We start from the raw sequence: 26,133 nt of genomic DNA, 5'->3' as shown, positions 1-26,133 counted from the left end.
TCACGGGAATGCTATGTGGCTGCAGGATGGAGGTGTTCAGCAGGCTTCATCGGCGCACGCTTCGTGCCAAGACGTCGGCAGGTTGGTTTGAGGCAGCTGGATCCTGGCTGCTCCCCTAATTGCTATTTAAACACCCGATGATAACACCTGGAAGCGTCCCAGGGAAGCGTTTGCAGGGGAGAGGCAGAAGCCGATGCCTGCAGACCTGTGGCATTCTCATACCGAAGAGATTTGGGAGCAGCGATCTTCTTTCTCCTCTGGGGTCACTTGGCCGCTCAGCTTTTGTTGCCTCATGTCTGGAGAGCTTTGTCTAAGCTCACGTCGCTTTGCAAAATGAATTTTTTCACCAATAAAATCTGATCCCTTAGAAAAAGAAGGGAAAATAAGAGCAACGAGCCCAGGTTTCGGAATTGTGGCCTTTACTAAATTAAAATACAATCCAGCCTGACGTTTTACATGGAGAGCTTTATCCCCCGGAGACCGTGGTAATAAACTGCAGCTGCTGCAAAGCCAGCGGGCCGCGCGAGGGAGGCGTGGGGAACCGAGGCACGGGCTGGCAAGCGCGCAAACGTTGTAAGGCTGCAAAACGTTTCGATGTGTTTGGGGTTGCGGGAGATGCGGTCGTCAGTCCGCCACAGCCGTATGTATTTGTTTCTGATTAAACGTGCGTTACCCGTGCTGTAAACGATGCGATCTGTTCCAGCCCGCTGCCAAAGGCGCTATTTCATCTTGGAGGATCTGCTAATATTATGCTTCAGTAACGGCAGTTTTTATTAAGCAAAGTTTATTGATTTATAGCTCGTGAAGACATACTTTGCGTCGGGCTTTGGGGAGCTGGAGGTTAGATGGAGGTGGTTTGGCTACGCCAGATTATTAATCATATCAGTGGGATTTTGTAATCCTTGCATTTGCACAAACGCGTTAGCTGGAAGGCAGCAGGATCCATCAGCTCAGCTGTAGCTAGCAGGAAGCTGGAGCGAACCACAGCTCTCAGGTCAGCAGAGCAGCTTTCCAAGGGGGACGATGACCTCAAAAAAGAAAAAAAAAAGTAACAAAAGCAGTGTTCAAAACAGATCTTGTAACCGTTCTGCACCCGGGTCATTGTCCCTGCCGATACCCGGCTGGACGGGCGCATCGAGGGGAGGCAGCAGCTGCCCTCATCGCCTTTCCTCCTTCCAGCTCGCCTCTTGCATAGCTCCAGGGAAATAGGAGCTGCAGCAGCAGCACGGGGCACCGGAGAGGTTGTCCCTACAGCTGCCGTGCCAAGTGCCCGCACCAGCACAGCCACCGAACCCCAGGAACCCGGCGGCTGCTCGGCACCCGGCTTCCTGCAGCATCCCTGGTGGCTTTGCGTCTAAGTGGGAAAGGAGCGGCCCCACAAGCAGCTGGCTTTGTTTTGTATTTATTCTCTAAAACAAACAGGAGGACAGTTGCCAACGCAAGAACAAAATTGGAGAGGTTCATAAAACTTCCTCTCCTGATTAAGAAGGGGGAGGAGAGCAGGGCTGGAGCTGCGCTCTAGGATCTTGTTAAATGGTGGTTGGTTAGGCACGGGTGTTGGTCGGGATCTCGGAAACAAAACACAGCAAACTGAACTCCATGAGAACTATCCTAAAATAGTGCGGATTTTCCTGAGGTTGGCCAATTGGAGATAAAGAAACATAAAATGTTCCCAAAGTATCCCAAAGCATCTATTTTCCTTTTTTTTTTGGAAAAAAAATGTAAATAGTAGACTTTCTCTCCCTTTGCTGGGTCAGATCCTAGCCACAGAGGAATGCAATTGGAAGCAATTAGGCCAATTTCTGACTTGGCAAGAGAAGTGGCTGATCCCCCTCTTGGCGCTGCGTTTCAGGGCTTCATTTTATCTAAACCTTCCACGAGGAACTTGGTTTTAATTATACTTTCCTGAACTTCCAACAGCTGTAAAAGTTTCTGAGCTTCTAAGCTCCTGCCTTTCACGGTCCGAGCGCGTTTCTAAACTCAAGTCCCTGGGGCGCTCCTGGCGCTTCGCAGCATCGCAGGGGTCCGGAGGAGTAAAGCCACGGCCGGTGCCCAGCTTTGCCTCGTCCCTGGAGTGGCCCAAATGAGAGCAGAGGGCAAAAGAAGATGGCTTGTGCAGGGGAAATCAGCCTGGTATGATGCTGTTTGTCCTTGTTCTCAGGTCCTATCTCACGTATCCTGTGTTTTGCCAGCCCAGCTTGGCCAAGACAGCTCTGACCCTGTCTTGCAAAAATAGCCAGCCCCGTTTGCTGCCCTCTGCCACCCCCTAGGCTGCCTGGACATGCTGCCCACGAGGGCACGGCTGAGAGGAAAGAAGAGGAGATCTAGCAGGTGAATGGCAAGTTTGGGGGAGACGTGGGACCCCCAGCCTCCCTCCACGAGAGGTCCAGGAGCGAGGGGTTACCAGAAACGAGAGGCACGCCCACGAGCTTTCTGTGCTTTTAAATTTCCCTTTAGGAGGCTTCCACGTGCAGGGCTCGGCGCTCTCAGCAGGGCGCCGGGGCCTGGGCTCGGCGCTGGCTGCCGGGAAGGGAAGGCGTGCTGCTTTCCGAACCAGGGCAGCCGCTTCTGGCTCCTCGCCGCTCCCCGGGGTCCTCCTCCCCCCCACACCCTGAAACGCTGTGACCCTGTTTAGGTTGTGAGAAGGATAATTTCACAACCCCAGGCTTCCGTGGCTGCCGTTTCTAGTCAAACTTCTGATCCCGAGGGAAATAAAGCAGTCCGGGCAACACTGACAGCACAGTTCCAGATTTGCCAGGAAAAAGAAACAAAACAAAAAGCGCTGTGTTCGTACAGATGGTGCAGGTGTTTCTCAGCATCCCTTCCTTAACCTGAGCAGGTCGTACGGTGTTCAGTCAAGAATAATCAGGAAGAGAAAGCCCTTTCCTGCAGCGTGTAAGTGCACGTTTGTCCCTTGGTGGTCTTGGCTCCAGTTTCCCTTTGTTTACCCCAGCTTCTATTTCAAGAAACGATGGAGGGAGAGCTTTGCCCTTCACCTTCTGACTCTGACCTCAGAGTTTGAAGCTCTGGGACAGGACCTCCGAGCCGATGCAACCTTCTTCACTGCTCACATACACCACACTGTAAGAGAGCTGATGCTGTGTAAGTTTAAGTGACGTGTTTAGTGGTTTTAAAGAAGAGGCAGTAAATGGAGGAGCAGTGATTGCTGAGACGACAGTGCAGGTGCAGCTGGAAGCACAGCAAAGGTTTCCAAGAGCACTGTGGCCAGCAGCAGGGCAGAACAGGGCTGGAAGGAAGCTGCTTTCTGTTGGAAATGTCGCCGATGTGATGTCCCGGTGGCCTCTGAGAACGTTTGTCTGTCTTTGAGCAAATAACAGGGATGTCTCAGCTAAGCACGTACTCCAGTGTTTGCATGCAGAGCTTACGGCTCCCCTGTCAGGTACCTCTCCAGCAGCACAAGCGCATCCCAAGTGCACAAGATTTCGGTCATCGTTTTGTTTGACTCATTTCCTCAGGCTTCAAAGCCTGTCTTTGTGCTCAAAACTGGTACTTTTCATGTCACCCCTTTTACTTAGAGCCTTTTCTGTAGCTGAAAAGTGGAACTGTGTTGTTGTTTTTTCTCATTCAGGCTTTTTTTTCCCCTCTTCCATCATAATTTTAAAAAATGAACGGGATAAGCTCTTCCTTGCAATACCAGCACTGGCCTTTGTGCAAAACTCAAGAAAATATTGAGCCAGAAACTGATTTAAAATAAAATAAATATTCCTTCCTTCCCTGAAGGTAACAGCAAGCAGAGGAATGATCTGCTGATGAAAACCGTTTTGCACCTTCCATTATAGCAGGGCTATTTCCAGCAGCGGCTATAATGTCTTGTTCCCAGACCCAGGCTTCATCCAGTTCCTCTCAACTTAATCATCCTTGTCACAAAAATACCACTTAACTGAAACAACATGGTGAGAGGCACCCGAAAATCGAAGGGTGAGGGAAGGACACGGGCTTTTCCCGAGCACTGTGACTGCAAACATTTCCCACAACTCGGCGCCGTGCGATGCCCAGGGACAGGGAGAGGATCCTGCAGGTCACAGGCCACCACGAGACAGCGACTTGTTTCCACCCAGCTCGGCTGTCTCTTGGAACCTGTCACCGCAGGATGCTGGGGGTACCCAGAGCTTTAAATGAGCCCAACAGGAGACAAATTCCTGGAAAGAGAAAGCACTGAGCATGAAGAAAAATCCAGCTTTTGGCTCAAGAAGCCCCAGAGGTGCCCTGTGCTAGGGTGGAGAGTGTAGGAGGGAAGCTGCAACGTGCTGGCAGGAGCGGGGCCCGCAGGTCCCCTGGTCCTGACTGGTGTCTCCCTCCCCATGGAGAGACAGGGACAGCTGCAACCTGAAATAATTTTTCCCAGTGCCCATCACAGGGAGGTTTTCCAATACAATCAGCTAGACCCTGGTTTGTTATTTTTTTCCTTTGTTGTTCGTAATACCTATTTTAAATTAATGCTGTCTTACCCCACCCCTCCTTAGCAGAAGCACACCCCTGCTCTCTCTGCCTCTGGAGATTGTTTCTTTGAGGGGAAAAAAGGCAAAAATGACGTTTTCCTCCTGCTGGAAGTGCACAGACTTGCTTGGGAACCTGCTCAGGTTTTTCTTTTATTGCTCGGTTTTCACACTGCCTTGCCCTGCCACGTGTGGACTTTCCCAGCACTGTTCAAATACATTAGCAGGTGTGTTTGTTGGAATAAATGCAAGCTTGATATTAAGTGGATTACTTGTCGAGCCGTTTGTCATTGTAAGGGGAGTTGTCACTGAAAGGGATTAGCATAAAGTGCACAAATAACTTCCAGCAAGAGGCTTGTTAATCACTTCCTAATTCCCCCTCCCACCGAACCGCAGAGCCTGGGTCGCTGGGCCAAAATTTCAGGGGAGCTGCCAGGCCGCAGGCTGGGGCCACGTCTTAACGAGGCAAGTGTAAGGAGCTCTGCTGACCCCAGAGATCTCGGCCAAGGCATTTGTGGCTTACAACGGGGAACCTTTCTAACAATACCCAGCCCAAGAGGCTGGTCGTACGGTGACTACTTCTCAGCTCTGAGCTTCGTTTGGGAGCAGGGCTGTTTGTGTCTGGTTTTTGGTGGATGTCCCTGGGACAGCAGCAGGCAAGAGCCCGTGAGGTGCAAAGAAAATTTGTGCTTTCCTGCCTGGAGAGGGGTTAGAGCCAATAAAGGAGTCCGGGGCTGGGCCCGTGGCTCAGGACCCGTGCCAGCACCCAGACTGGCTGCTACAGCTCTAGGGAGGGCGTGCTAATTAACAGCAGGGTTTGCTCGTCCCTTTTGAGCTTTGGGTTTAGCAGCTTCAGTTTAAATGTGCTTGAATGAGGCTTTGAACGTGCCGGGCTGCTTCGGTTCACAGCCTTCGTGAGGCTCAAACGGCGGTGTCCCAGGGAGGGCTGCCCTCCAGGCGGCCCTGATGGCAGACCCTGTCGGGAGGCTCCTTCCTGGATTCCGGGATCGGGGTTGCGTTAGGGTAGGATGAATTAAAAGTGGGATGACTTGGAGCACACAGTGTGTCACCACGTTCCTGCGTCCTGACGAGCAGCGGCAGCTCTGGGGGCAGGCTAAGCGCAGAGCTTGTTGCTCTGGACTTGCCCGTGCAGCCCTCCAGTCATGGCCTTGTGGCCATGAAGGCCAACGGTGACCTGGGCTGCATTTGGAAGCGTTGCCAGCAGGTCAAGGGAGGTGATCCTGCCCTCTGCTCAGCCCCACTGAGGCCCCACCTGGAGCATTGTGTCCAGTGCTGGGCTCCCCAGGACACGAGGGACACGGAGCAAGTCCTGAGGAGGGTGCTGGGGCCTGGGGCACCCCTGGTACAGGCCGAGAGAGCTGGGGCTGCTCAGCCTGGAGGAGAGAAGCTGAGGGGAGACCCGTCCGTGTGTATAAATGTCTGAGGGGATGCTGTCGGCAGGATGGAGCCGGCCTCTTCAGTTGTGCCCAGAGACAGGACGAGAGGCAGCGGGCACAGACTGAAGCCCAGGAGGTTCCGGCTCAATATGAGGGGCAGCTCTGTGCTGTGAGGTGACAGCCCTGGGACAGGATGCCCAGAGTTTGTGCAGTCTCCTCTGGAGATACCCAAACCCTGCCTGGCTGCCATCCTGCGCAGCGTGCTCGGGGTGACCCTGCTGGGCCAGGGGCTGGACCAGGTGATCCCCAGACCCCTTCCCACCTCGGCCATTCTCTGATCGCAGAGCTTCCAGGTCCCAGTTCTCAGCTTCTCCACCCTCCCTGTTGGTCCCCAACACCTGCCTGGCCATCGGAGGCATCGGTGGGTGCGGGAGTGGGTCTGTGGCCTGCGTGCTGGGGGCCGGACGGGCAGCAGATGGCCACCCGGCATGGCGTTGTCTGCTGGGCTTAGTGGTGTATTTAAACAGCACAGAGTACAACACAAGCACGTCTGGGCACCAGAAGCCTGACCCCTCTCCTCCATTGTAATGTCCTTCTTGTGTTCGCTTATTAAAAAGGCTGTAGGGAAATAGCTGGTAGCACTGGAAGGTGGTTTGTGCTCGCTTGCAGAAACAGCACTGCTCATAACACTGGCAGCGGGACATCGGGCTCAATTTCCAGTTCAAGAGACTGGAAAAGCATCAGACTGCACCTTCAGTTTGAGTAAACATCTGCCAGATGGAGAAACTTGCAGGAAGGAAGCGCTAGATGAGTGTGGTGCATCCTGCAGGACACCTGTGCTATTGCTGTTTGACTTTGGCATTTGGAGGAGAAAGCTGTCCAGTCCAGAAAACCCCATTAAAAACCGCGGTTTACCACAGCCAGGCCCTGCAGGATGTTACAGTGCCAAGCAAAACTCTTCTGTAACCTCCCCTGTGCATTAGTTGGCCCAGGTCATTTTTGGTGTATGAGCAATGACAGAGCTGAGAGCTGCACCGCGGCGCTTGGGATGTCGATGGGGAAAGCAGAACCTGAGCCACACTACAACCAGTGTGACGAACGTTTTGGCTGGCGAGGGCTCATCTCCCTTCCTCGGGCAGCTCTGCTGTGTTCCCTTCGTTGTCGTGAAGCTCGCCTTTGTAGGGGAGGTGTCTGCCCGTGGAGAAAAAGTGGTTTGTGGTTTTCAGACATCCAGCGTGAATACGCAGAGAGCTCAGTGCATCTGGTCCATTAATCACTCTCACCCGCATCGTGCATAGGACAGCAATCAAAATCAAGAGGAATAATTTGATTTAAAAAGGAAATAATAGATTAGTTTTGGTCCGAGGAATGGATTTCAATTCTGGAAACTAGGATTTAAAGATCAAGGTTCAGTAGTTTTTAGGTTAAGGAAAGAAGTTAAATCCGAAGTACTTCAGAGCAGCAGAAGCAATTGAAAAGATTCAGGCAGGAATTGGTGAATCACAGTTTGGGCGTGGGAGGTAGCGCTGTGTGGCTTGTTGTGAGCTTGCTCCTTGTGTCAGAGGTAGCAAACTGCTGCTACGTGGCAGCTCTGTGATTCTTGAATTGAACTGTTAATTCTTCTGGTTATTAATTCCATTTTTCTTTCTTTTTTTTTCCCTTCTCCCTTCAGCATGAAAGACTTTCCAGGTAAGAGTTTTGTTTCTTGGATTTTTTTTCTATTTCATACTTCTCAGTGGTACTTTTTTCTATGGCTTCAGGGGTTCCCAGTACTTCAAACCAATAGCATAAGCAGAAGCTGCTACTGCCCATTGGGTACTTACCTTAGCAGAACTTTTGGGCCAGCAGGCTTCCAGCCTGCAGAGAGACAAACCCTCTGTGCCCATTAGCAACAGAGCCCATTCCCACCATGCAGATGGGAGATGCATGGGAAGTTACTGCCCTGTTGGGGTTCGGGCTGATACCCACTGGACTTTTCCCAGTTGTTTCAGTGCTGGTGCTCCCTGCCCTCAGGCACTGCACTGCCGCAGGAGCGTGCTCAGAAGTCCCAGTGCCTGTGCACGGCCTCGAGTCCCAGCCTGGCAGGCTCATACAGGCAGTCCCGCCGTGGTCGCTGCTCCATGGTGCTAGATCCTCTTTGCATTTTAGGTTGGAAGCAGCTACAAACCCTACTACTGCCAGTGACTCCTCCTCCTACAGCGATCGTGCCTCCAGCCGCTCCAGTGCCTACACCCGGAGGGAGAACCGGTTAGCTGCCCTCAGCAGCAGAGCAGAAGAGGAGAGTAACAGGGACTATAAAAAGGTAGGGCTTTTAGATGGATTATTGTCAGTGCATGCACCTTAGAAGCTGCCTGTTGCTGCAGAAACCTGCACTGAGTCTTTGGCAAGAAAGAGCAAAATAATTTCTTGTCGTTTTCTGTTTCCATTGCCTTTGGAAATGACTCTAGCCTTTTTCAAATGCAGCAGCTCTTCAGAGGGTCGAAAAAGGACAAGGGGTGAAAGGACACCGTGCAAAGGCAGATATCTGGGAAGGGGGAGTGAGGAATGAGGCTGGAGAAATGTTGGGAGGGATGTGCGAAGGAGCAAGCAAAGATGTTGCTGAGCACTGCGAGCATGACCCAAGTATGCATACCCAACGGAACTATTTTTTACTGTTCTAACACTCCAGATTATTTTTTTTCTGAAACTTTCAACATAATCCTTGAAAGCTAATAGTATGGACTGCCATGGCTTCAGGGTTTATGTACACATCTAGTATCAGTGCACAGACCATATGAGAAGTAACCAGTTTAAGATGACCCAAATAGTGAAATAAAAAGTACGACTCTGAAAAGCCTTCCGCAGTAAGCAGCACTCCACTCTTCTTCATGAACACAGCTGTCCAGAAGAGGCAGGCAGCATGCCCGGTTTGTCCTCATACAGGGATGGAAATTCTGTGGGTTTGAAGGAAGTAAAGTAAAAAATCCATTTTCATGTGCCCTAAAATTGTGTTCCTTTCTCCTCTTCATTGAAGTAAAAGCACAGAAGAGCAAGCAGGGTGTGTTGTTCTGGGAAGCACAACAGAACCATAGGTTTAGAAACATCCAGGCATGCATAACTTAGTACTTTATTATGCTTGGTGGTTTATCTGAATTCAAAGCACCGCTTTTCTTTGCCTCTTGGCTTGTGTGTGTGAGCACCCTACAAAATAACCAGCTGTTTTCCTGATTCACATGATTCGCAAGTAGGGCATCCCAAGTAGACCTGTTTGCCCTTCCACTATACCGACCTGGGAGGGCGATGGAAACCCCGCAGCTGCCTCTGCTCAGTGCTAGGACTCGTGGAGTGGTGTGGCAGAGCTGGGTCTGTGCACTGGCTGAAGAGCAGCCTGGTTAATGGAAATATTTGGTTTGATATTTCAGTTATATGAAAGTGCCCTGTCTGAAAATCAAAAGCTGAAGTCAAAACTGCAAGAAGCCCAGCTTGAGTTGGCCGACATCAAATCAAAGTTGGAAAAAGCAGCCCAGGTAAGGCAGAAACCAACTCCTAGACCGGAGGAACTGAGCACTGGCCCGTGACAAGCCACCACATGTTTCAGTGCGGGAAGGGATTTGTTTAGCTCATGGGAAGGAAGGTGCTACAGAGGGGACTTGTATATTTTTGCAGAAATAAGTGTGGTGTGAGTGATCCTCTAAGGACTGCTTCTTCGGGCAAGTGCTTCTGTAGGCTGTCTAGGCCTTTGTACAGCATCCTGTGAAATGCTCTCAGTTTTAATAGCTTTCTATTTTTAATTTACATAGCAGAAACAGGAGAAAACTTCTGACCGGTCTAGCATGCTGGAGATGGAGAAAAGGGTACGTGTCTCTGCTTTCTTCTGAGTCGCGATCTTTGCCTTGAATTTCTCTGCAGGGCATAGCAATTTCTAGAAGGAAAGTGTTAATTAAGAGATAAGTTATACTTTTGCCTTGCAGAGCAGTTCACAGCGATAATTGTGTTCTGACCTTGTCAATGCCTGAGACTTCTCTGCTCTCTTTGCAGATCAGCCATGCTCTGGTCTCATTCTTTTGTTACGGGAAGCTACAGACCAACAAATAGCATTGCATGGTCCTGCGGGGCTGTTGGTCCATTATGCTTTAAAATATTATTGTTCCTTGTAAATAAAGTTTCAGGGCAGAGAGGGGAGCAAAGCACAACACCAGCTGGGTGTCTGTCTCGCGATTATACTGGAAATCTGAGCGTCTGAATGCTCCTTCCTCCTAACTGAGCAGATTTATTGCAGCAAGCTAAGCTGACCTTGCAGCGTGTGGCTGTCTCTGCCCTAAATGACCTTCAGTCAGGTCAGAAGGGACTCGGGGAGCTCTGTAGTCCACCCGCCAGGCACAGCTAGTGCTGAATTTGAACTACCTTCCTCGGGGCTTTGTCTTATCATTTCATGGAGATTTGCAAGTGTTGAGGTTCCACGGCTGTGGCCCCTTGTTGTGGTGCTTAAATATCCTCCGAGTGAACTTTTTATCTTGTATCTAGTCAGAACCTCCCCTGCTTCAACCGATGGCAATTATCTCACATTCTCCCAGCACATACCTTAAAAAAACAAATGTGGCAGTGAGAGCACTGCCCTGAGCAGGACATCCCCAACCAGAGGGAGCTCACCCCCACATCCTATCTCCCACCCATATGGGGTGCTTCCAAGACGGGGCAACATTCTGCATTATTTTTGTTGCATTAGGATCACAGCAGGCACAAATGCAGGGTTCTGACAGAGAGAAAAGAGCGTTGCTCAGTGAGGATGGCAGTAAGGACTTCAGGACAGCTTCTGCACTTTGTGTACCTGTGTGCTGTTGGTTCCCAGAATCTGCTGTAGCAGTCAGTCAGTTTTGCAGCTCTAAAGTCCTAAATTTATCTGGGAAAAGAAGGATTTCCAGACAACTTTCCCTGGTCTCTGTTTGCTATTTGGTGGGCTCGGCAGGTTTTGTCATCATCTCCTTTGCAGCAGGGGACGTTGGGGTACGGTTACCTGCATGGCTTCACCTGCACAGCTCAAAATAACATTTCATCAGAAAGTCCTGAAAGCTGGGGTCACTAAATGTAGCGGGATAGTTTCAGTGAAGAGAGCTCAGGGCTGAGAGGTCCGCCTAAATGGGCCGCAGCACGGATCACCTGCTGCTTTACCAGCTGCCGTGTCCCATCTGATCAGGTTGGTAACCTGCACATTGCTTTGAGATGCTTTTCAGTGGCTGCTCATATATAAGACTCTTACTTTTCCTTAGAAGAAAATGTGCTGCAAGTTTTTCCCCTGAATCCGTGTGACAATCTTTGTTATGAATCCTTGTAAACAGGAGAAGCGAGCCCTGGAGCGGAAACTCTCTGAAATGGAGGAGGAGATGAAGGTAGGAAATAATCTATTCACTCTATTCTAATTTTTATGCTTTGTATTAATGTCTTTGGGGATTGTCACCCAGGAATAGGATATTAAAAGTATACATGGGAGGGGACTCGTTACCTCTGAGTGTGTTCCTTTATGCACAGGGAACTGAATTTAATGGCTATGTTCTCCAAACACGAAATAGGAATAAAACTGCTCTGATTGCACCATATGTTTTATTTGTTATGCTGTTTGATCTGAGAACTGTGAAGGCTATTCTCCCTAAATGCTTTCTAAAACTAACCTTTTGTGGCATCCATGAGTTTCAGTTTGCTGATCCTCTGTGCTAGTCTGCGGCCCAAGTTAAGCCGGTGCGGTTCTCTCCGGATGGGTAAGAAGACAAAGCTGGCTTTTGAGATCACGCACACTAGCCAGGAAAAAAAACCACAGAGTGATTGTATTTCTGTGCTCCCTTCCTAAAGCATGTCACTGGAAGGCTGTGGCAGTAAGTCAGCCTGGAATGGATTTCAGCAAAGAGGAACTTGCTTCCTGATGAAACGTACAGCATGGCTTACTGTCACGGGACGTCCCCCACTGACCGCTCCTTCGCGTTCCCCTCTCTCTCGTGGCATTGCTTCGGAGGACGGTGGCCTCCTGCCATGGCTGGGATGCCCTGCGAGCATGGGGCTGGCGGGGAGCACTGCAGAGCAGGAAGCAGAGTGTCGGCCGCCTCAGTACACCTGAACCTTCTCACTGATTTTGCAGCGTTACATCATTGTACGCTGTACGTTAATGCTCGTGTTCGCAGAATGCCCCTCTTTGCTCAGTGTCCTGTGCTTCCCTTCCCTCTGAGCATGATCCAGGTGGGACCAACCTACTGTAAAGACTCGGGGATGAGAGCCGAGAGCTCTCTCACCACGGTGCGCTGATGGAAATGATTTTCTGCCATCCTCCAGGAGGTTCCAGCTTCATTTTTCTATTTCAAGCTTCGTGTATTTACCAGTCTTTGAAGGACCCACTGGCTTGTGCTATGTCTTCTGCTGCAGTGAGCAGCAGAACAATTTGGTGGAGTCTTACTGCAAAGGCTCTCTTCTTCTTTCAAAGAGGAGAAAATAAGTGTGGATGTGCTAGCTAGAAGGGGAAGGAGAAAGGACTGACTGTGCCTGAATTTCAGGTCCTTTGTCCACTCCACAGGTGGCAACATTTAACTCCAGAGAGACCTCCCCATCATTACAGAAATGGGCCCTTCAAGAGGAAACACAGGCGGTAGCATTTTGTGTTGTTTCTTTCGCTCTGTAGATTACTCCACAAACCAGCGCGGTCCTTGGAGTAAGAAGACAAATTGGTGTCCTCTAGTGGTCTGTCGGTTCTGAGCATTTATATTGGTTCAGAAAGCAATTAGTGACATAAGGGGCCTGTAGGGACTGTTGGATGCTGCCAGAGCTCCTCTGGTTCGGGTAGTTGGGAGCTGCAGGCTGATGGAGGCCAAGATGGTGCACTGGGAAAAGCACTGCCAGAAGTTCGAGGTGTTCTTGTATTACCCTGGAGCTGCTGGTCAGTGCTGGGGACAGCACATGAGCTAAAGCAGGCTGTGGTCTGCCTGGAAATGAGCTATCAGATCCTCAAGAGTGATGCTTGCTCTTTGCTCCCTGCTGTGTTCCTACTGCATTAAACAACCAAAATGGGCTTTTGTTAGTGGAATAAATAGACACGGAATTTGAAAGTATCTCTTCTGAGGTCCTATTGTGTTTCCTTTTCAAATCCTCAAGATGCAATTGTGGTGGAAAAGTTAACTCCATCCCAGCCAGACCCAGTACAACGCCGAGTACCTGTGTGTGCTGCGACATTTCTTTTGTGACAGCCACTTAAAAAAAGGAGTATGAAATCTCTGACAATAAAAACGTTGAGCTGGACAAGTCCATGAGGAAAACAGATTTTCCATGTCCACTTACATCACGTCTTAAAGTGGGAGAGTCGGCTCAGTTGTGTTTGTGCAGAGTGAGATAACCTCTGCAGAACATCTGCGTTAATCCCTGGTGTGTAAGTAGTGCCAGGAATCAAAACTATTAATGCTGGCTGGACTTGCATTCCTGCTACTTTCGCTAATTGAATTGCTATCGAGCAGAATCAGAAGGAATAAGCAATTTAAACGAACCCACCAGTTTCTGTTAAAGGTGGAGAGCAGCAAGGGGAGATAACCAACCATGCCAGGTTATGACACTTGACTAACACTGCAGCTTTCAGGATTCTTCCCACCAGTCTTTGAATGGAACCAGTCCGTCCTGGCTCGCGTCCAGCCTCTTGGTCTTTGTCCAGCTCAGTGCCTCAGGTGTGGCCGGAGCAACGTGAAAGCAGCTGACTTCTGTGGAAGAGGAGGCACAGCAATGTCACAGAAAGCTCCTGGGTTGCTGGGACACAAATGCTGTGCACTTCAGCCCGAGCTTGAGGTACAAAGCTTCGTTCCTGCCATGAGTTTACCCACCGCTGATGAAGCTGTCAAGAAATGGAGAGGGACAGGATGAAATCGGTGATCTCAAAGAACTCCTTGATGCTAGAGGTGCTCCTGCGGGCCTGCTGTTGGGAAGGTGACAGGGTGGTACAGCATTTTCCTAAGTGACTGCAGAATTTGACTGGAGATAAAGCAACTTGGCTGAGGAAGGAGAAAGAAAATTAGCATTTGCACTGAACTGAATTCAGTGCCAAGTGCCTGAGGTCCCAACTTAACACAGCAATTTTCCTTGAAGGTCACAGAAGCTTCTTTATTCTGTAGCAGCACTGCACCTCCTGGCTTTGTACATTGTGCATGCTTTGGGCATTTTTATTTCCCCTAGTGCTGCAGGCACAAAATCCTGTAATTGAAGGCAAGTGCAGCTGAACCGAGAAGCCTGCTTTCTGTGAGCCAAGTATCCAGCAGAGTGATAAGCAATCACAGCGGTGTCGTCCAGATTCTGGTCTTTGCCCTTGGCTTCAGGCCCAGCTTTCCAGCCTTCACTAGGTGTCTTTGAGCATGATAAATAGAAAGCCGTCCTACCTGCAGCGCACACACATTTGTGCATAGGTGATCCTTTTTATCTCCTGCGGCAGGGTGCTGAGGCTGAGCTGCGTCTGATCGCGCCACGCTGCAGTTTTGTGCTGTATTGGTGTGGAAAAGTAGAGGTGGCCTCTAAAATGACCACAATCCTTTCCACCTCCCGTAGCACGGCACCCCCGTTGACATATGTTTGACGTTTTCTGCCAGCCAGATGCTCAGCTGAGTTCCCCGTAAGGAAACGGAGAACATTTGTAATCCGGGACAGCACAAAACGAGATGGCTCTTCCAGCCTGAGCGTTCCCCCTGCAGCTCCTGGGGACGGTCGGTGACGGGACAGCCACGGCCTGAGCTGTGACGTCCATCTGTCCTCACCGGGCGCAGAACAGCCTGCCCACCAGGATGGTGGCCAGGATTTGGGGACAAATGTCCCCGCTGAGGTGTCCCGGGAGCTTTCCTGCCCCATGGCTCTGTCTCAGGACCTGCCGGTCTATCTGGTGTCAGAACTGCGCTGCCGAAGGCCAGGGCTGGTGAGGCAGGGGGGGGCTTCATCGCTTGGGCAGCCGGGGGGGCTCAGCCCCCATCCTTTCCATGACTCCTCGCACTCACCTGCATCGCTTCTTTTGGCTTTGCAAGGCTTTTGGATGAGGCGTCTTCATTCCTTAACGAGGAGCCAAGGCGGCGCTTTTGGGTAGCTGGAGTTGAGCTGCAGGGTGGGGGCTTCCTGGGCTCCTTCTCGTTTGTACAGGGATGAGCCCTCCAACAAAACGTCCTGGATGTCCTGGGGTGCAGCAGTTCTGTGGGGATCTGCAGCCAGCTCCCTCCCGTGCAATCAGGTGGAAGTTCCTCCTCTCACCGTAGGTTTGCCAGTGCTCTTCTGGTTCAGGACAGCTTCGTTATTGCAGATGGCGACTCCCTTTGAACACTTTCTGTTGGTTAAATGGCAGAAAGGAATTCCCTTCCCCACGGACCCAGCTCCCTGCAGGCAGGGGGAGGACGCAGGCAGCACGGCGCTTTGCAGGCAGGACGGGAGCTGCTTTGCTGTGGGCTGGGATTTCTTCACTTGAACTTAAAATTCCTCTTCTGGCGGGCGTTCCCCTGCCTGCCTCCCGCTGCCCTGCGCCTGCACCCCCTCCTTCGTGGCAGAGGCTTCCCCGTTCCTGAGGGATGAGCTGCCAGGGGTAAGGATGGGATGCTGCCCAAGAGGCAGCCCCTGGCACCACAATGCTGTAAATGCCCCACGTACGGTTTTGCTTCGGTGTCACTGGGGAAATGTCGTCCTTGAATGAGAAATGGTGATGTCTGCACAGCTTCTGCCGTCTTCCTGCTTTGCCTTCTGCGTTGCCTCCGTGTCGTGTGTCCCCCTGTACAGCCGTGACTGTGCTCGCCCCACCTCGGAGGCTTGGTTCCAGCACCGTCCTGTGCTCCTCTTTGTGTTTCTTCCGTGACTAAAAATGCCGTGTTGCGAATGCCTTCTCTTTAAGATGCTGTCATTCATACTGCTGTCGTTAAAATAAGCGCTGTAGTGTTTTAACCTTGCACTTCTAGATGAGAGATACGTTGAGCCTCGGGACAGAGTAGAGTTGAATCTGGACAGAGTTACACGGACAAAAACCCACACGCCCCGCGCCTTCTGGCAGGACCGAAACCTGGGCAGACCCAGGAGTTCAGGTGCCGTAGGGACGGGGGCTGTGAGGTGACGTTTCTGGGTGATCCACCGCAGGACAGTGACACTCGCACGTGCTTCGTACATAAATAACATCGCCGATGGAGCTCTGGTTGCTCTTTGCTACACCAGGCTGCTTTGGCTTTTGGAGACACGTGAAGAAAAGGAGACGTAAAGAAATCCCCAGCTGCCAGCAGTGCTTCCATAGCCCGTGGAGGTGCGAAGTCAGCGGTGACAGTGCTCAGTATTAAGTCTGTGGCTGTGCTGGTGGAGCTTGCACCTCGATAAGTTAGAAAATAGCCAGAGACTGCCTTGAGGTAGGAATTGCACCTTTCTAAAGGCTGTGGGGGCCCCTGGAGAAAGGGAAGGGTCCCAGATATCCTCAGCGTGTTGTAAGGCTTTCTCCGTATGCATCTGAGCCGCTGCCTACCCAGCGCTCACTGCTACTAATTTTTCTTTTATTCTCTATTTTACTGCTCGTGGACTAAATTCACCTTTCTGTGCCCTTTTGTCTCCGTGGTGTGTTTTCTCTGTATTTCTGTGTCCACTCCTGTCACTCTCTGCAGAATCTCCACCAGCTCAAACAGATTCACACTCTGAGGCAGATGAATGAGCAGCTGCTGGCCGAGAACAGGGCTCTGACCCGGGTCGTAGCCAGGCTTTCACTGCCCGCCAAGCCCTCCGAATCAGAGGAGCTGTAGCCGCTTCCCCTCCGGCTCATCTCGCCTCCCTCTTCCACTCTTCCAGGCAGGTCTCCGCTCCCGTGGCCGAGCTGCTCCCCGCCTCGCCGCCCCCCAGGCTGCCTGATGAAGCTTGGGGCTCGAAGCAGCATGTGCCCGAGGAGCCCGTGCCAGCCAGCAGCATGCTGGCCCTGCTCCGGCTGCAGGCAGGGCTTGGCCGCAGGCGGCTGCCTCCACTTCTGCTGCCCCTCGCTCTGCTTGGCAGGTGCTGACCTCCGCCGCCTCCCTCCCCGCCCGCAGCGAGGGGAGGCTTTGCTTTTTCCTTTTTCCCCGTTGAGCAGCGAAACAGGAGGGCATGCTCCCTGCTTTACGCCGAGGCTTGGAGTCCCATGGATGGCGCTGAAGTGGCTGCGGAGGAGCGGGAGGTCGGCTGCTTCCCCGGGGCTTAGCACGGCCAAATGCCTTCGGGGTGGCACCAGCGCCAGCATCCCCCTCCCAGTGCCTCACGTCGAAGTCGGTGCGTTTATGGGGTGAGCCTGGTCGTAGTGTCACTGGGCTTGGGGCAGTGAAACTGCCTCGTAGCAGACAGGACTGTGCAAAGTCAGAATTAATCTAACTATTTCTCAGAATGTTATGAAAAATGCAGGTTTTAGACAGGAAGGGGATTTTTTAAAAACTCTAAAACTGGGCAGTCTGCAGCAGTTTCTCTCGCTCAGCTGAGCAAAGAAAACAAGCTCCTTCCCTCACCTTAGTGAGGTGTTTCAGTCTGAGTTCAGAGCTGCAGCATCCCCTCTGCCTTCTGCGGCCTGGCTACAAGGCAGGGCAAGCTGCAGGGGGCCGACCGGCCGCGTTTCCTTTTCTCACCTGGTGTTTTAAATTCACTGCAGAAAACGTAGTGTTTGAAATCCGAGGGCAAGCCTTCTGTAGCTTTGCCATACGCATCACACCGTTAAACTACGTCCCTTCTTGCTGCTTCGGTGCTAAAATAAAGCTGTAAGTGCTCCTTTCTGCGGGCCCTACCTGCCTTTTGCAGGTTAGTAGGGATATTTGGGCCCCTACAGACACAGCTTTTTTTCTTTTTTAAGAAAAAATAAAATAGAAGCGCTATGCTCTAACGGGCTGGAAGTGGCACTAAGGTACAAAAAAGTCTATTCTTAGCACACAAATTATATCAAAGATGATTAACCGTGGAAACGAACTAACCGGGGGAATTGGGGCTTCCCTTCCCGGGAGTCTCAGTGCAAGACCAAGTGTTCATCAGCGGCGTGCTGGGGGCTGACCGAGAGGGGGTGTTCCACCTTATGTGCAGGTGGGCAGAGGAAACAATCCCACCAGCTTCCTGCTTTGAAGCTGTAAAAATATCCTTGAACTTGTCACTGCCTCACCGCGTTCCCGTAAGCAGGGAGTTTCCCTCAATCTCTTTCCTGATGTGTTTTGAGATCTGAGAAGGAGAATTGACCAAAACCACTTCCAGACCCGCAGAATAACGTGGCACACGCTGGCAGTCAGCTGTCCCTCTTCTCCCGCGAGGCAGTAATCGCATCTTCGCTTCTCCCCCTGCTGCCACCCCTGCTCAGGGTGCCCCCACCCCGTCCCCATGCAGGCTGGCTGAAACATGGACGGGCTGATCGTCCCCCGCTTGCTTCTAGGTTGGAAACTCCCTGCTTGTGTCCGAGCTGGAGAAGAGCTGTGTTATCTGTGAGCTCATCTGTTTGGTTTTCTTTTTCAACCCCTCGTAGGTCTAGCCCGGGATGTCACTGTTACCTGTAAGCCTTGTCACCCCGGTGTCCTCAGACATCACAGCCCTACAGTCACGGCACCATTATAAACTGGCAGCGTTACTGCAGAGGCACTTTTCAAAGAACCTCATTTCCCCAAACCCACATCATTTCCGCAGTGTCACCTTCTCCAGTGCCACAGTTAACAGGGAGCGGTGGCGGCGGTGCGGAGCAGAGCTGCTCGGCCGAGCCCCTGGCGCTGCGGTGCCCTCAGCATCGCGGCACCCTGCGCACCGAGCTGCACCCCTCCTTACTGCTTCCAGAGAGACGTTTGTAAAGCTTCATTTTCCAGGCCCTTGCATTACCAGCCTGCCTCACGTGAAGCTTGTTTTGCAAGGCTGCTCTGCCCTGAGTGCCCACAGCTTGGGAGGAATTCCATTTAACAAGGCCGATTTTTAGCTTTCAGAAAGCTTCACTGGAAACCGATGGAATCGGGTGAAAGCCAGGAAACTTTTCAAGAAGCTCCTGTTCTACTCATATTTACCTTCCTCCCTTTTCCGATAAACCACCAAGGTTGCACTGAGCATGTTTAGGAAGCACGGCCACCAGCAGAGCTCCCAGCGTGCTGTAAAGCCGGGGTGGTTGCTCTCTGGTGGTGCTAACGGGCACACCTGGCAGATTTTCTCTGCCAAATCAAGGGGCCGAATGTCCAAGCACCGTCCTGTTGGAGCGCTGGGCTCCTTCAAGCCTGCAGGGTCACCCTAGGCAGTGACAGAGGGGACGGGCACTGCCCATCTGCAGACCTCAGCGGGTGGTTGAACGCCTCCAGTGCCCTGGACGGGAGGCAGCGCGCTTTGTCGTGGGGCTTGGGCGAAGCTCGGGAGGAAACGGAGGGGCGCAGTGAGACCGCAAATGCTTTCCCCATCTCCCCAGGCTCCTGGGCACTTGGGTGGTGGCTGGTGCCTTTCATCTGGCCCTGGGAAATCCCGTAGTGAGCCCTGAGCAGGGCGGGGGGGAGCTGGCGTCTGCCCCCGGTCTGGAGCGGTGGCACTGGGGGGCTGCCCACAGGGGCTGGGGAGGCGTTGGGTTGGAGCCAGGGCTAAAAACCCAGCTCAGGAGGAAGGAGACGGCAGTGCAGCTCTGCCAAGGAGCAGCAGGGGGCTTTCATTTCAGGGGAATTCCTCTAAGATCCAAGATGAGTCACGGCTGAGCTCATGCTGTGCCTGTGCCGTGGTGTGGCTCCGCTCCGTGGCCGGGGGTCCCACGGTGTGACTGTGCCTTGGGGACACCCCAGGGTGGGCGGCGCTGGGGCCCCTTCGCTCCGCACGCCTGGGGCAGTGCTGTCCTCGGAGGGGCTCTCGGAGGGACACCCACCTGCAGCGTGGGAAACGAGAGGCTTAGGGCCTTCCTTTTGGCCAGGAAGAAATGCTGGAAAGGTCTCGTTGAAGTTCTTTCTTCCTGAATTTCTGATGAAAAGCTCTCTGGCTTTTGGCCATGGCGCAGCTGCTGCTTCAGCCCCAGCATCAAACACACGCGGAGCACCAAGGAGGTGGCTCTGGAGTGTTCTGCCACGGCACGAGCATTTACATTAAACACCTGTGGGATCCCAGAGAGATTTTTTAGGCTAAAGAGATTTTGCAAAGCAGGCTTGGTCCCGTCCTGAATTAGAAGTCCAAAGCTGAAAAAATGTCAGGCCTTTGTTTTCCCCTCTAGTCCTGGCCAAATGGGAAAAAGAATACAGGAAAAAAAAATGCTTTATGGTTTTCTGCCAAGCCCTAATAACCTTTGGGAGCAGGTTTGGGCTGAAACAGCTCAGAAATGGGTCCTGCTCCCCCAGCGCAGAGGCTGGGGCACCGCTTCCCGCAGGGGCTTTGCTGTGCTCGAGGCCCCGCTCGATCCCCTCCAGCCCACGGCTACATCCGACGGCCACCCCGCAGGACTCGTGGCCACCCCGCGGCACTGAGCACGGCGGGTGAAGGCGCACCAGGAGGAGAGCTGCACGTGGGAGCAGGACATGAGCCGAGCCCGCTGCCACCCTCACGCCGGGACGTGGCCGGGACGTCCCGCCTGGTTTCCCCCGGAGCTGCAGGGCTTTTTTTGCCATCCCGCCGAGCTGTAACCCTGCCTTCTCTTTGTCTTTGCGCAGATTTTGACGGAGCTGAAGTCGGACAATCAAAGGCTGAAGGACGAGAACGGAGCGCTCATTCGTGTCATCAGCAAGCTCTCCAAATAGGAAGCCTGAGCGAAGGCAGGACGAGGAGGGGTGTCCTACACGAGCTGCCAACCCCGCACCAAGCCCTACCCCCTCTTTTCCTCCTGTCAAAAGTACAGCAAGCATTTCAGCCATGGGATCAACGTCACACCTGCCTTGCCCTGCCCTTTGCTGTACATTCCCTTCCTGCCCTTTTTTCCCCCACAACACACCCCCCTGCCATTTTACGGTTTTTAATTCAAGCATGCTGTGGTATCTCGGACATTTTATTCAAGGGAGAAGAGAAGAAACAGAAGGACTGGTTTCGAGCTGCCAAAACTTTTCCTTCCAGAAGCCCGGTATATGGCATCGGACTCCGGTTTGGAGTAGGTAGCTTCTACTTTTAAAAAGTGACGCCTGAAGAACCAATCCGGCACGTCCAAGCCCTTTCTAGGTGGGAAACGTGAACGTGGGCTGGGACTCTGCAGATGTGCACCAGCCCCCCTGGGATGTGGGACTCCGGCCATAAAGCGGTGCTGTGAAAGCCACCAGAGCCGAGTTCTATAGCGGGCTGCTTTGCACAGAGACCTCGTTCTCCTTTTGCCCCGGCAGACCCAGCCTTTTTATTTAGAGTAAGAGCTCAGAAAATGAGTGCTGACTCGGCACGAGGCCCCCATCCCTCACCCTGCCTCTCCCCCGCAGCCTGGGGGATGGCGTCCCGCGCTGCATCCGCCGGGGCTCCTGCCCGGCGCTCTGCGGCCAGCGGCATCTGCTCGCTGCCTCCGGGCTCTTGCTTCTCGGGATAGCCTCAGACACTCGCCAAACCTTCTGAAGGAGAAGCTTGACCTGGTAGAGACCCTCTGCTGCCTTCACACGCATTCGGCTGTGAATCACGTGGCAGGGAGCTGTGCCCACGCCAGGAACCGGCCTCCCTGTGCTAACGGCGTGCGGGGCATCGTCCTGCCAGCCGTCTGTGGAGGCAGAGCCCCTAGAGGAGTCTGGTCGGGTATTTCAGGTTCCTTGCGTTGGTTTTCAGCATCAGGCTGACCAACCGGAACGCAGTTCTGTTTCTGGGGAACGGAGACAAGAGGGGGAATGCCAGAGTCCCGTCCCACCCACCCTTCCCTCGGTGGGAAAGCTCGGCGCAGCTCGGTTTCGAGGCGGAGGAGGGTGGAGCGGCGATCGCTCGTCCTCCCGCATGCCTCGGGAGGCTGCCCCCGTGCCAGGGGCAGGAGGGAGCTGCCCTTGGGCACGCTGGCAGCTGCGTCTCTAGGACAAAAGTCTTTTAATCTGTCAAAAGCTTGCAATAAGCCTTGACCTTGAAGGAAACCTCAAAGAATCAAAAACCAAAACCTTTGTTGGTGTACGCACTCAGAACAGTTTGAAATTGTTCTCTCTGTGGGCATTTAGACAGCGACTCCTCCGGGTGCTGTGCGACGCCGGTCGCAGCAGCGGCCTGGTCTCAGCCCTTTGAGCTTCCCCTTTTAACAGACCCCCCCCGAAAGACCCCTTCCCTCTACCACGCTTCTTGCTGGGTGCAACCCCCTTTCCATCTCCTCCCACGTTTCCCCTCTCGTTCCCTTCGCCCTGGGAGTTCCCCGCTCCGTGTGGCTCCGGCACCCAACTCGGAGGTTGCCACAAGTCTCACCCGGCTCTGCCGGGCCGGGGGGGCTCTGCTGGGAGCGGAGAGGAGACACCTGAATCGGGAGCATGACTTGAGCTTGCTCAACAGGGTGACATTTTTCGGTCTGTCCTGGGCTTTTTGGAACCTTTTGCTGGTTATTTCTTCAGAAAGCGCGTGTATTTGCCTCTCCCTTGGGTGTTGTTTTTTTTTTTTTCTGTTTCATTTCTTTTTAACTCTCTTTTGTTTCCTTCCCCTCCCCGTCCTGCCTGTTTCCACCTCTCTGGCTCTTGCTGGAGCTGCCCTGCAAACGCTGGCAGCTCTGCACGGAGCTTCTCCTTCTCCGCTCTTCAGCCAGCGGAGTTACGTGGGCGCGACACGAGCTGCCGCTCCTCCTGGTACACTGAGGCCCTTCCTCTGCTGCTGTGCTTTGGGGAGGAAGAGACCAAAGCTGGTAACGGCATCAGGGTTTCTGCAGAGCACTGCCTAAGCCAGGCATCTTTTTTTATTATTATTATTATTACTTCATTTTAACCCTGCTATATTTAACAGCTTTAAGTCTTGAGATCCGGTCAATGCTTTTTCTGCACGCCGTTCCCACTTGGTTCCCTCTTGATGCGAGTACTTCTGCATTTCTTGGTGTTTTCTCAGTGCTCCACCCCTCGCTCCAGACCTGGGCTCTCTCGTCCCTAACGGGGGCAGGAGCCCGGCCCCCTGTGCTGCCCCCCCTCCTCCTGCCAGGCGTGCCGGGGCCCAAGCACTGGGCTGTGCGTGCCCAGCGGGACAAGGGGCAGGATCTCAGACCGAGGACCCTGCTCTCGAGGCAGGTTCCTGGCAGCGGGAGGAAGCCCGGTGTCTGTGTAGGGAGAGGGTTCAACCCAACCTGACAAATCCATCCCGCACTGACGTGTTGCCCCCTTCCCACCCGGACGCTCGCTGCGTTTTATCCTAAGGAGCAGCAAAGGGCGCAGAAGGCTTCATCCCTCTGCGCGGCACCTGGCGAAGCCAAACCACTTTAGATGAAGTGTCTGCTGAGCACTGGATTATCCTCCCACGCCGCGAGCGGGGCGGAGGACCCACCACCAGTTCAGTCGTGCCGACTAGCCAAAGCTGTGAGTACTTGGTGATGGAACTGCAAACCAGGTCCGTGAGAATGAATTTTGGTCTCACCTCGCAATGCCTGGCATAACCAGAGCACTGAGGAGGTAGCGAGTAGGATGCCGTGCATTCTGCGCTGGGGACAGAGTGCAAAGAAAGCGGTTTTTAAAACTGATCCCTATTTGAACCATTTGCCAGACGTGGGCTCCGTTGGAGAACACAAAAGCTTTTTTTTTCTAAGCGATTGCTTGGGGTGAAGTCATTTTTATTGCTTGGGGTGAACCCGCCTGTTGTGGCTGCAGGTTTGATGATGGCTCTTTGTAAATAAACTCCTTGGAGAAAGCAGGACTAGCTTACGAGATGGGGAGAGAATGTATTTTTATGCAACTTTGAGTGGCCTTCCAAACCCTGAGATGAATGATTTGTTTTACTGGTTGTTGTTATATAGTATTATAAGTATTATGTGTTTGAAAGTTTGGGAATAATATTCACATCTATGATGCTTGTAAACACAACAGTATTTATAAATGAATAAAATAAGAGTTGATAAAATAGAAGCTCTGACTTCGCCTCCATCTTTCTGGAGCAGGGAAGGTGCTGCCGGCAGTTCAGCAAAACGCCTCCTTTTTCTCCAAGTGTCCGTAGCGCGGCAGCGTCCGCCGTCTATAAAAGCAGAGATGCTCTGCAGGCACAGCACGGGGAGGGCAGGGGCAGCTCTCCCCTGCGTGCGTCTTTGGGGAAAGCTCAGACGAAGGCAGGTCCCCAGAGCCGCCTGCCCCGGCCAGGAGGGAGGGGAGAAGATCCGCCGGGCGCATCCCAACCAGCACAGAGGAGGGAGCCCTCTTGGGACGCGGGCAGGGAGGCAGCGTTCGGGAACTGTTCTGAAATAAGACTTAGGTGGGTTTGTGAAGCTGAGAGCTGCCCAAAGCACCTACGCATGGTGCCCTTTTCTTGCCAGCTTCTGGCAGAGACACGCTGCAGGCCCATCTCCGAGCCTTGTATTTGCCCTGCTCAGGACTTCGGTCAGGACGAACGCGTAACGAAGACGTGGGTGCTGCAGCCACGTCTCCAAACCTTTGTCCCAGGTGAGGTTGCCAGAAAGCTCTGGGTGAGCGGTGTGGTCTGTGGGGGTGGTCAGAGCAGCCGTGAGCTCTGCCCCTCGGGGTTTGGAGTGCCCAGCGCCCCTGCGAGGCAGGGCAGGAGCTCGGCGCTGGCACGTGCCATAGGGATGGGATGGGAGGCGCTGGGGGCGAGGAGTTTGGGGGGGAGCTCTGGCGTCCTCCCAGCTGCTCGGTGCCCAGCGTGGGGCTGGGACAGGGGCTGGCACCAGGGCCCGGGACATCCCTGCCATGTCCGAGCACCCCTCTTGCCCTTGGTCCCTCCCTCGTCCCCGCGCTTGTGGCCATGGGGCCTGCCCCCTCCCCAAGCCCCCAGCAGCCAAACCAGCAGGGACGTGGGGCTCCTTTCAGCTCGTTTCTTTAATAAGGAGACAGATATCATTACAAAATAACCATTCAACGATCAGAGACGGAAACGACAGAGTCCACACAAGAGGAAGGGGCTTTAAAAGCAGCTTCCTGCCGGAGCCGAGCGCTGCAGAGGCCAGGACGGGTGTGGGGGCCAGGGGCCGGGGGTCTTCCTTCGCCGCAGGAAGCCACGAGACCCTGAGACTCCCAAAGGCGCTGCTTTTTCCTCCCGGCGCTGGGGGGAAAAAGGTGAAGAGCCGAGCTTGATGCTTGGACTCACTCCCTTTCCCCTGGGAGGCTGAAGCTGGTGTCCCCAGGCACGGCTGGGCTTCCACCGCAGGGGAGGCGAGGAGAGGACGGAGCAGCTTCTCCCAGCAGCGAATGCACCAGTGCCTTGCGGCCGGCAGCCCCCAGCAGAGCCCTGCAACTGCTCACGAGAGCCCTTTCACCACCAGATCTCCGCCTTGTCCCAACCTTTCTGCTGCAGAAATGCCACCGCGGGAAGTCCCCGGTGCCGCTGCCCCCGCGCAACGGCCACCAAGCCGGCGGCTGACACGGCTCGTCCTGGCACCCCGGCTCCGCCGCCGAGCCCCACAAAACGAGGGGGCCGTGGACACATGGGGGAAAAAGGGGAGCACGGCTCACCGGCGGGCCCATCCTCGCGGGGCCCCGGCACGCCGTGGTCTAATATGGCTTCTAAAGTTGCTCTGACGGTGAAATGCACCAACGCGACACAGGACGCCGAAGCCACGATGTTGCCGCTACCCGGCCATGGTATAAACGCGACGAGACACAGGAACAAGACACACATGGAAGTCACGGCTGCGTCGGTGACGGCTCACCCTCCGCTGGCTGGACTGGCTTGGCATGCTTTGCTTCTTGGCGTTATTTTCTTCTTTTGCGTGATTTAATTCGTTATTTTCAGGGGGAGGGCGGGGGGAATAACCGGGCTGGTGGAGAGCACTCAGGCAATGAGTTTGGTTCGTCGCCGACCCCGCCTCGCTGGTCGGGCACGGAGGTGCCGGCGGTGCGGGGCTGAGCGTGCAGCGCCGCGCTCGGCTGGGAGCATGCTGCTGGTTACAGGCGGCTGCAGCGCATGCACTGCTCGTGGTATATACAGCTATGTCTCCATACAGTTAACTACACCGCTAAAGGGGGGGGGGGAGAGGGGGGTCAGAGGCAGCGCAGATGGCTTTAAATATGTTGGTTGCTTTCCCCTTTTTTATTAACATTAAAAATAAATAAAACGTATTAAAGTCACAGTTTCCCTCTTCCCCCCCCTCCCCGAGGCTTAAAGAGTCCAAATGGAAACCTGCAGGCGGCAGGCGAGGTGCGGCGGGGCTGGGGTGCGGGTGGGCTGGGGGCATGTGGGGGGTGCAGGGGTGGGTGTGGGGTGTGCCCGTGGTGTGTACGTGTGTGTACATGTGTGTACGTGTGTGTACGTGTGTGTACATGTGTGTACATGTGTGT

General features: G+C 53.5%; 1 protein-coding gene across 14 annotated transcripts in view; it reads left to right on the top strand.

Moving 5' to 3' along the window:
* PPP1R12B (protein phosphatase 1 regulatory subunit 12B) overlaps nt 1-20,907 on the top strand; it is a 116,073-nt gene extending 95,166 nt beyond the window's left edge. For 3 of the 14 annotated variants that reach the window (XM_035347307.1, XM_035347319.1, XM_035347318.1), the window contains 6 exons: nt 7,527-7,543; nt 8,003-8,156; nt 9,256-9,360; nt 9,634-9,687; nt 11,170-11,220; nt 20,434-20,907. In XM_035347307.1, the coding sequence (XP_035203198.1) occupies nt 7,527-7,543; nt 8,003-8,156; nt 9,256-9,360; nt 9,634-9,687; nt 11,170-11,220; nt 20,434-20,520 (468 nt within the window). In that variant the 3' untranslated portion in view covers nt 20,521-20,907. Of the gene's footprint in view, nt 1-7,526; nt 7,544-8,002; nt 8,157-9,255; nt 9,361-9,633; nt 9,688-11,169; nt 11,221-11,518; nt 11,587-11,677; nt 14,714-16,455; nt 16,637-20,433 lie in introns of those variants that run through there. The other 11 variants (XM_035347316.1, XM_035347317.1, XM_035347306.1 and 8 more) reach the window with 10 other exon arrangements.
* Nucleotides 20,908-26,133: the final 5,226 nt, after the last annotated feature.

Source organism: Oxyura jamaicensis, chromosome 26 (assembly GCF_011077185.1).
Source record: "Oxyura jamaicensis isolate SHBP4307 breed ruddy duck chromosome 26, BPBGC_Ojam_1.0, whole genome shotgun sequence".
Classification (NCBI taxonomy): Eukaryota; Metazoa; Chordata; class Aves; order Anseriformes; family Anatidae; genus Oxyura; species Oxyura jamaicensis.
The sequence above is the reverse complement of the archived record's forward strand: the minus strand, read 5'-3'. Positions and strand labels throughout refer to the sequence as shown.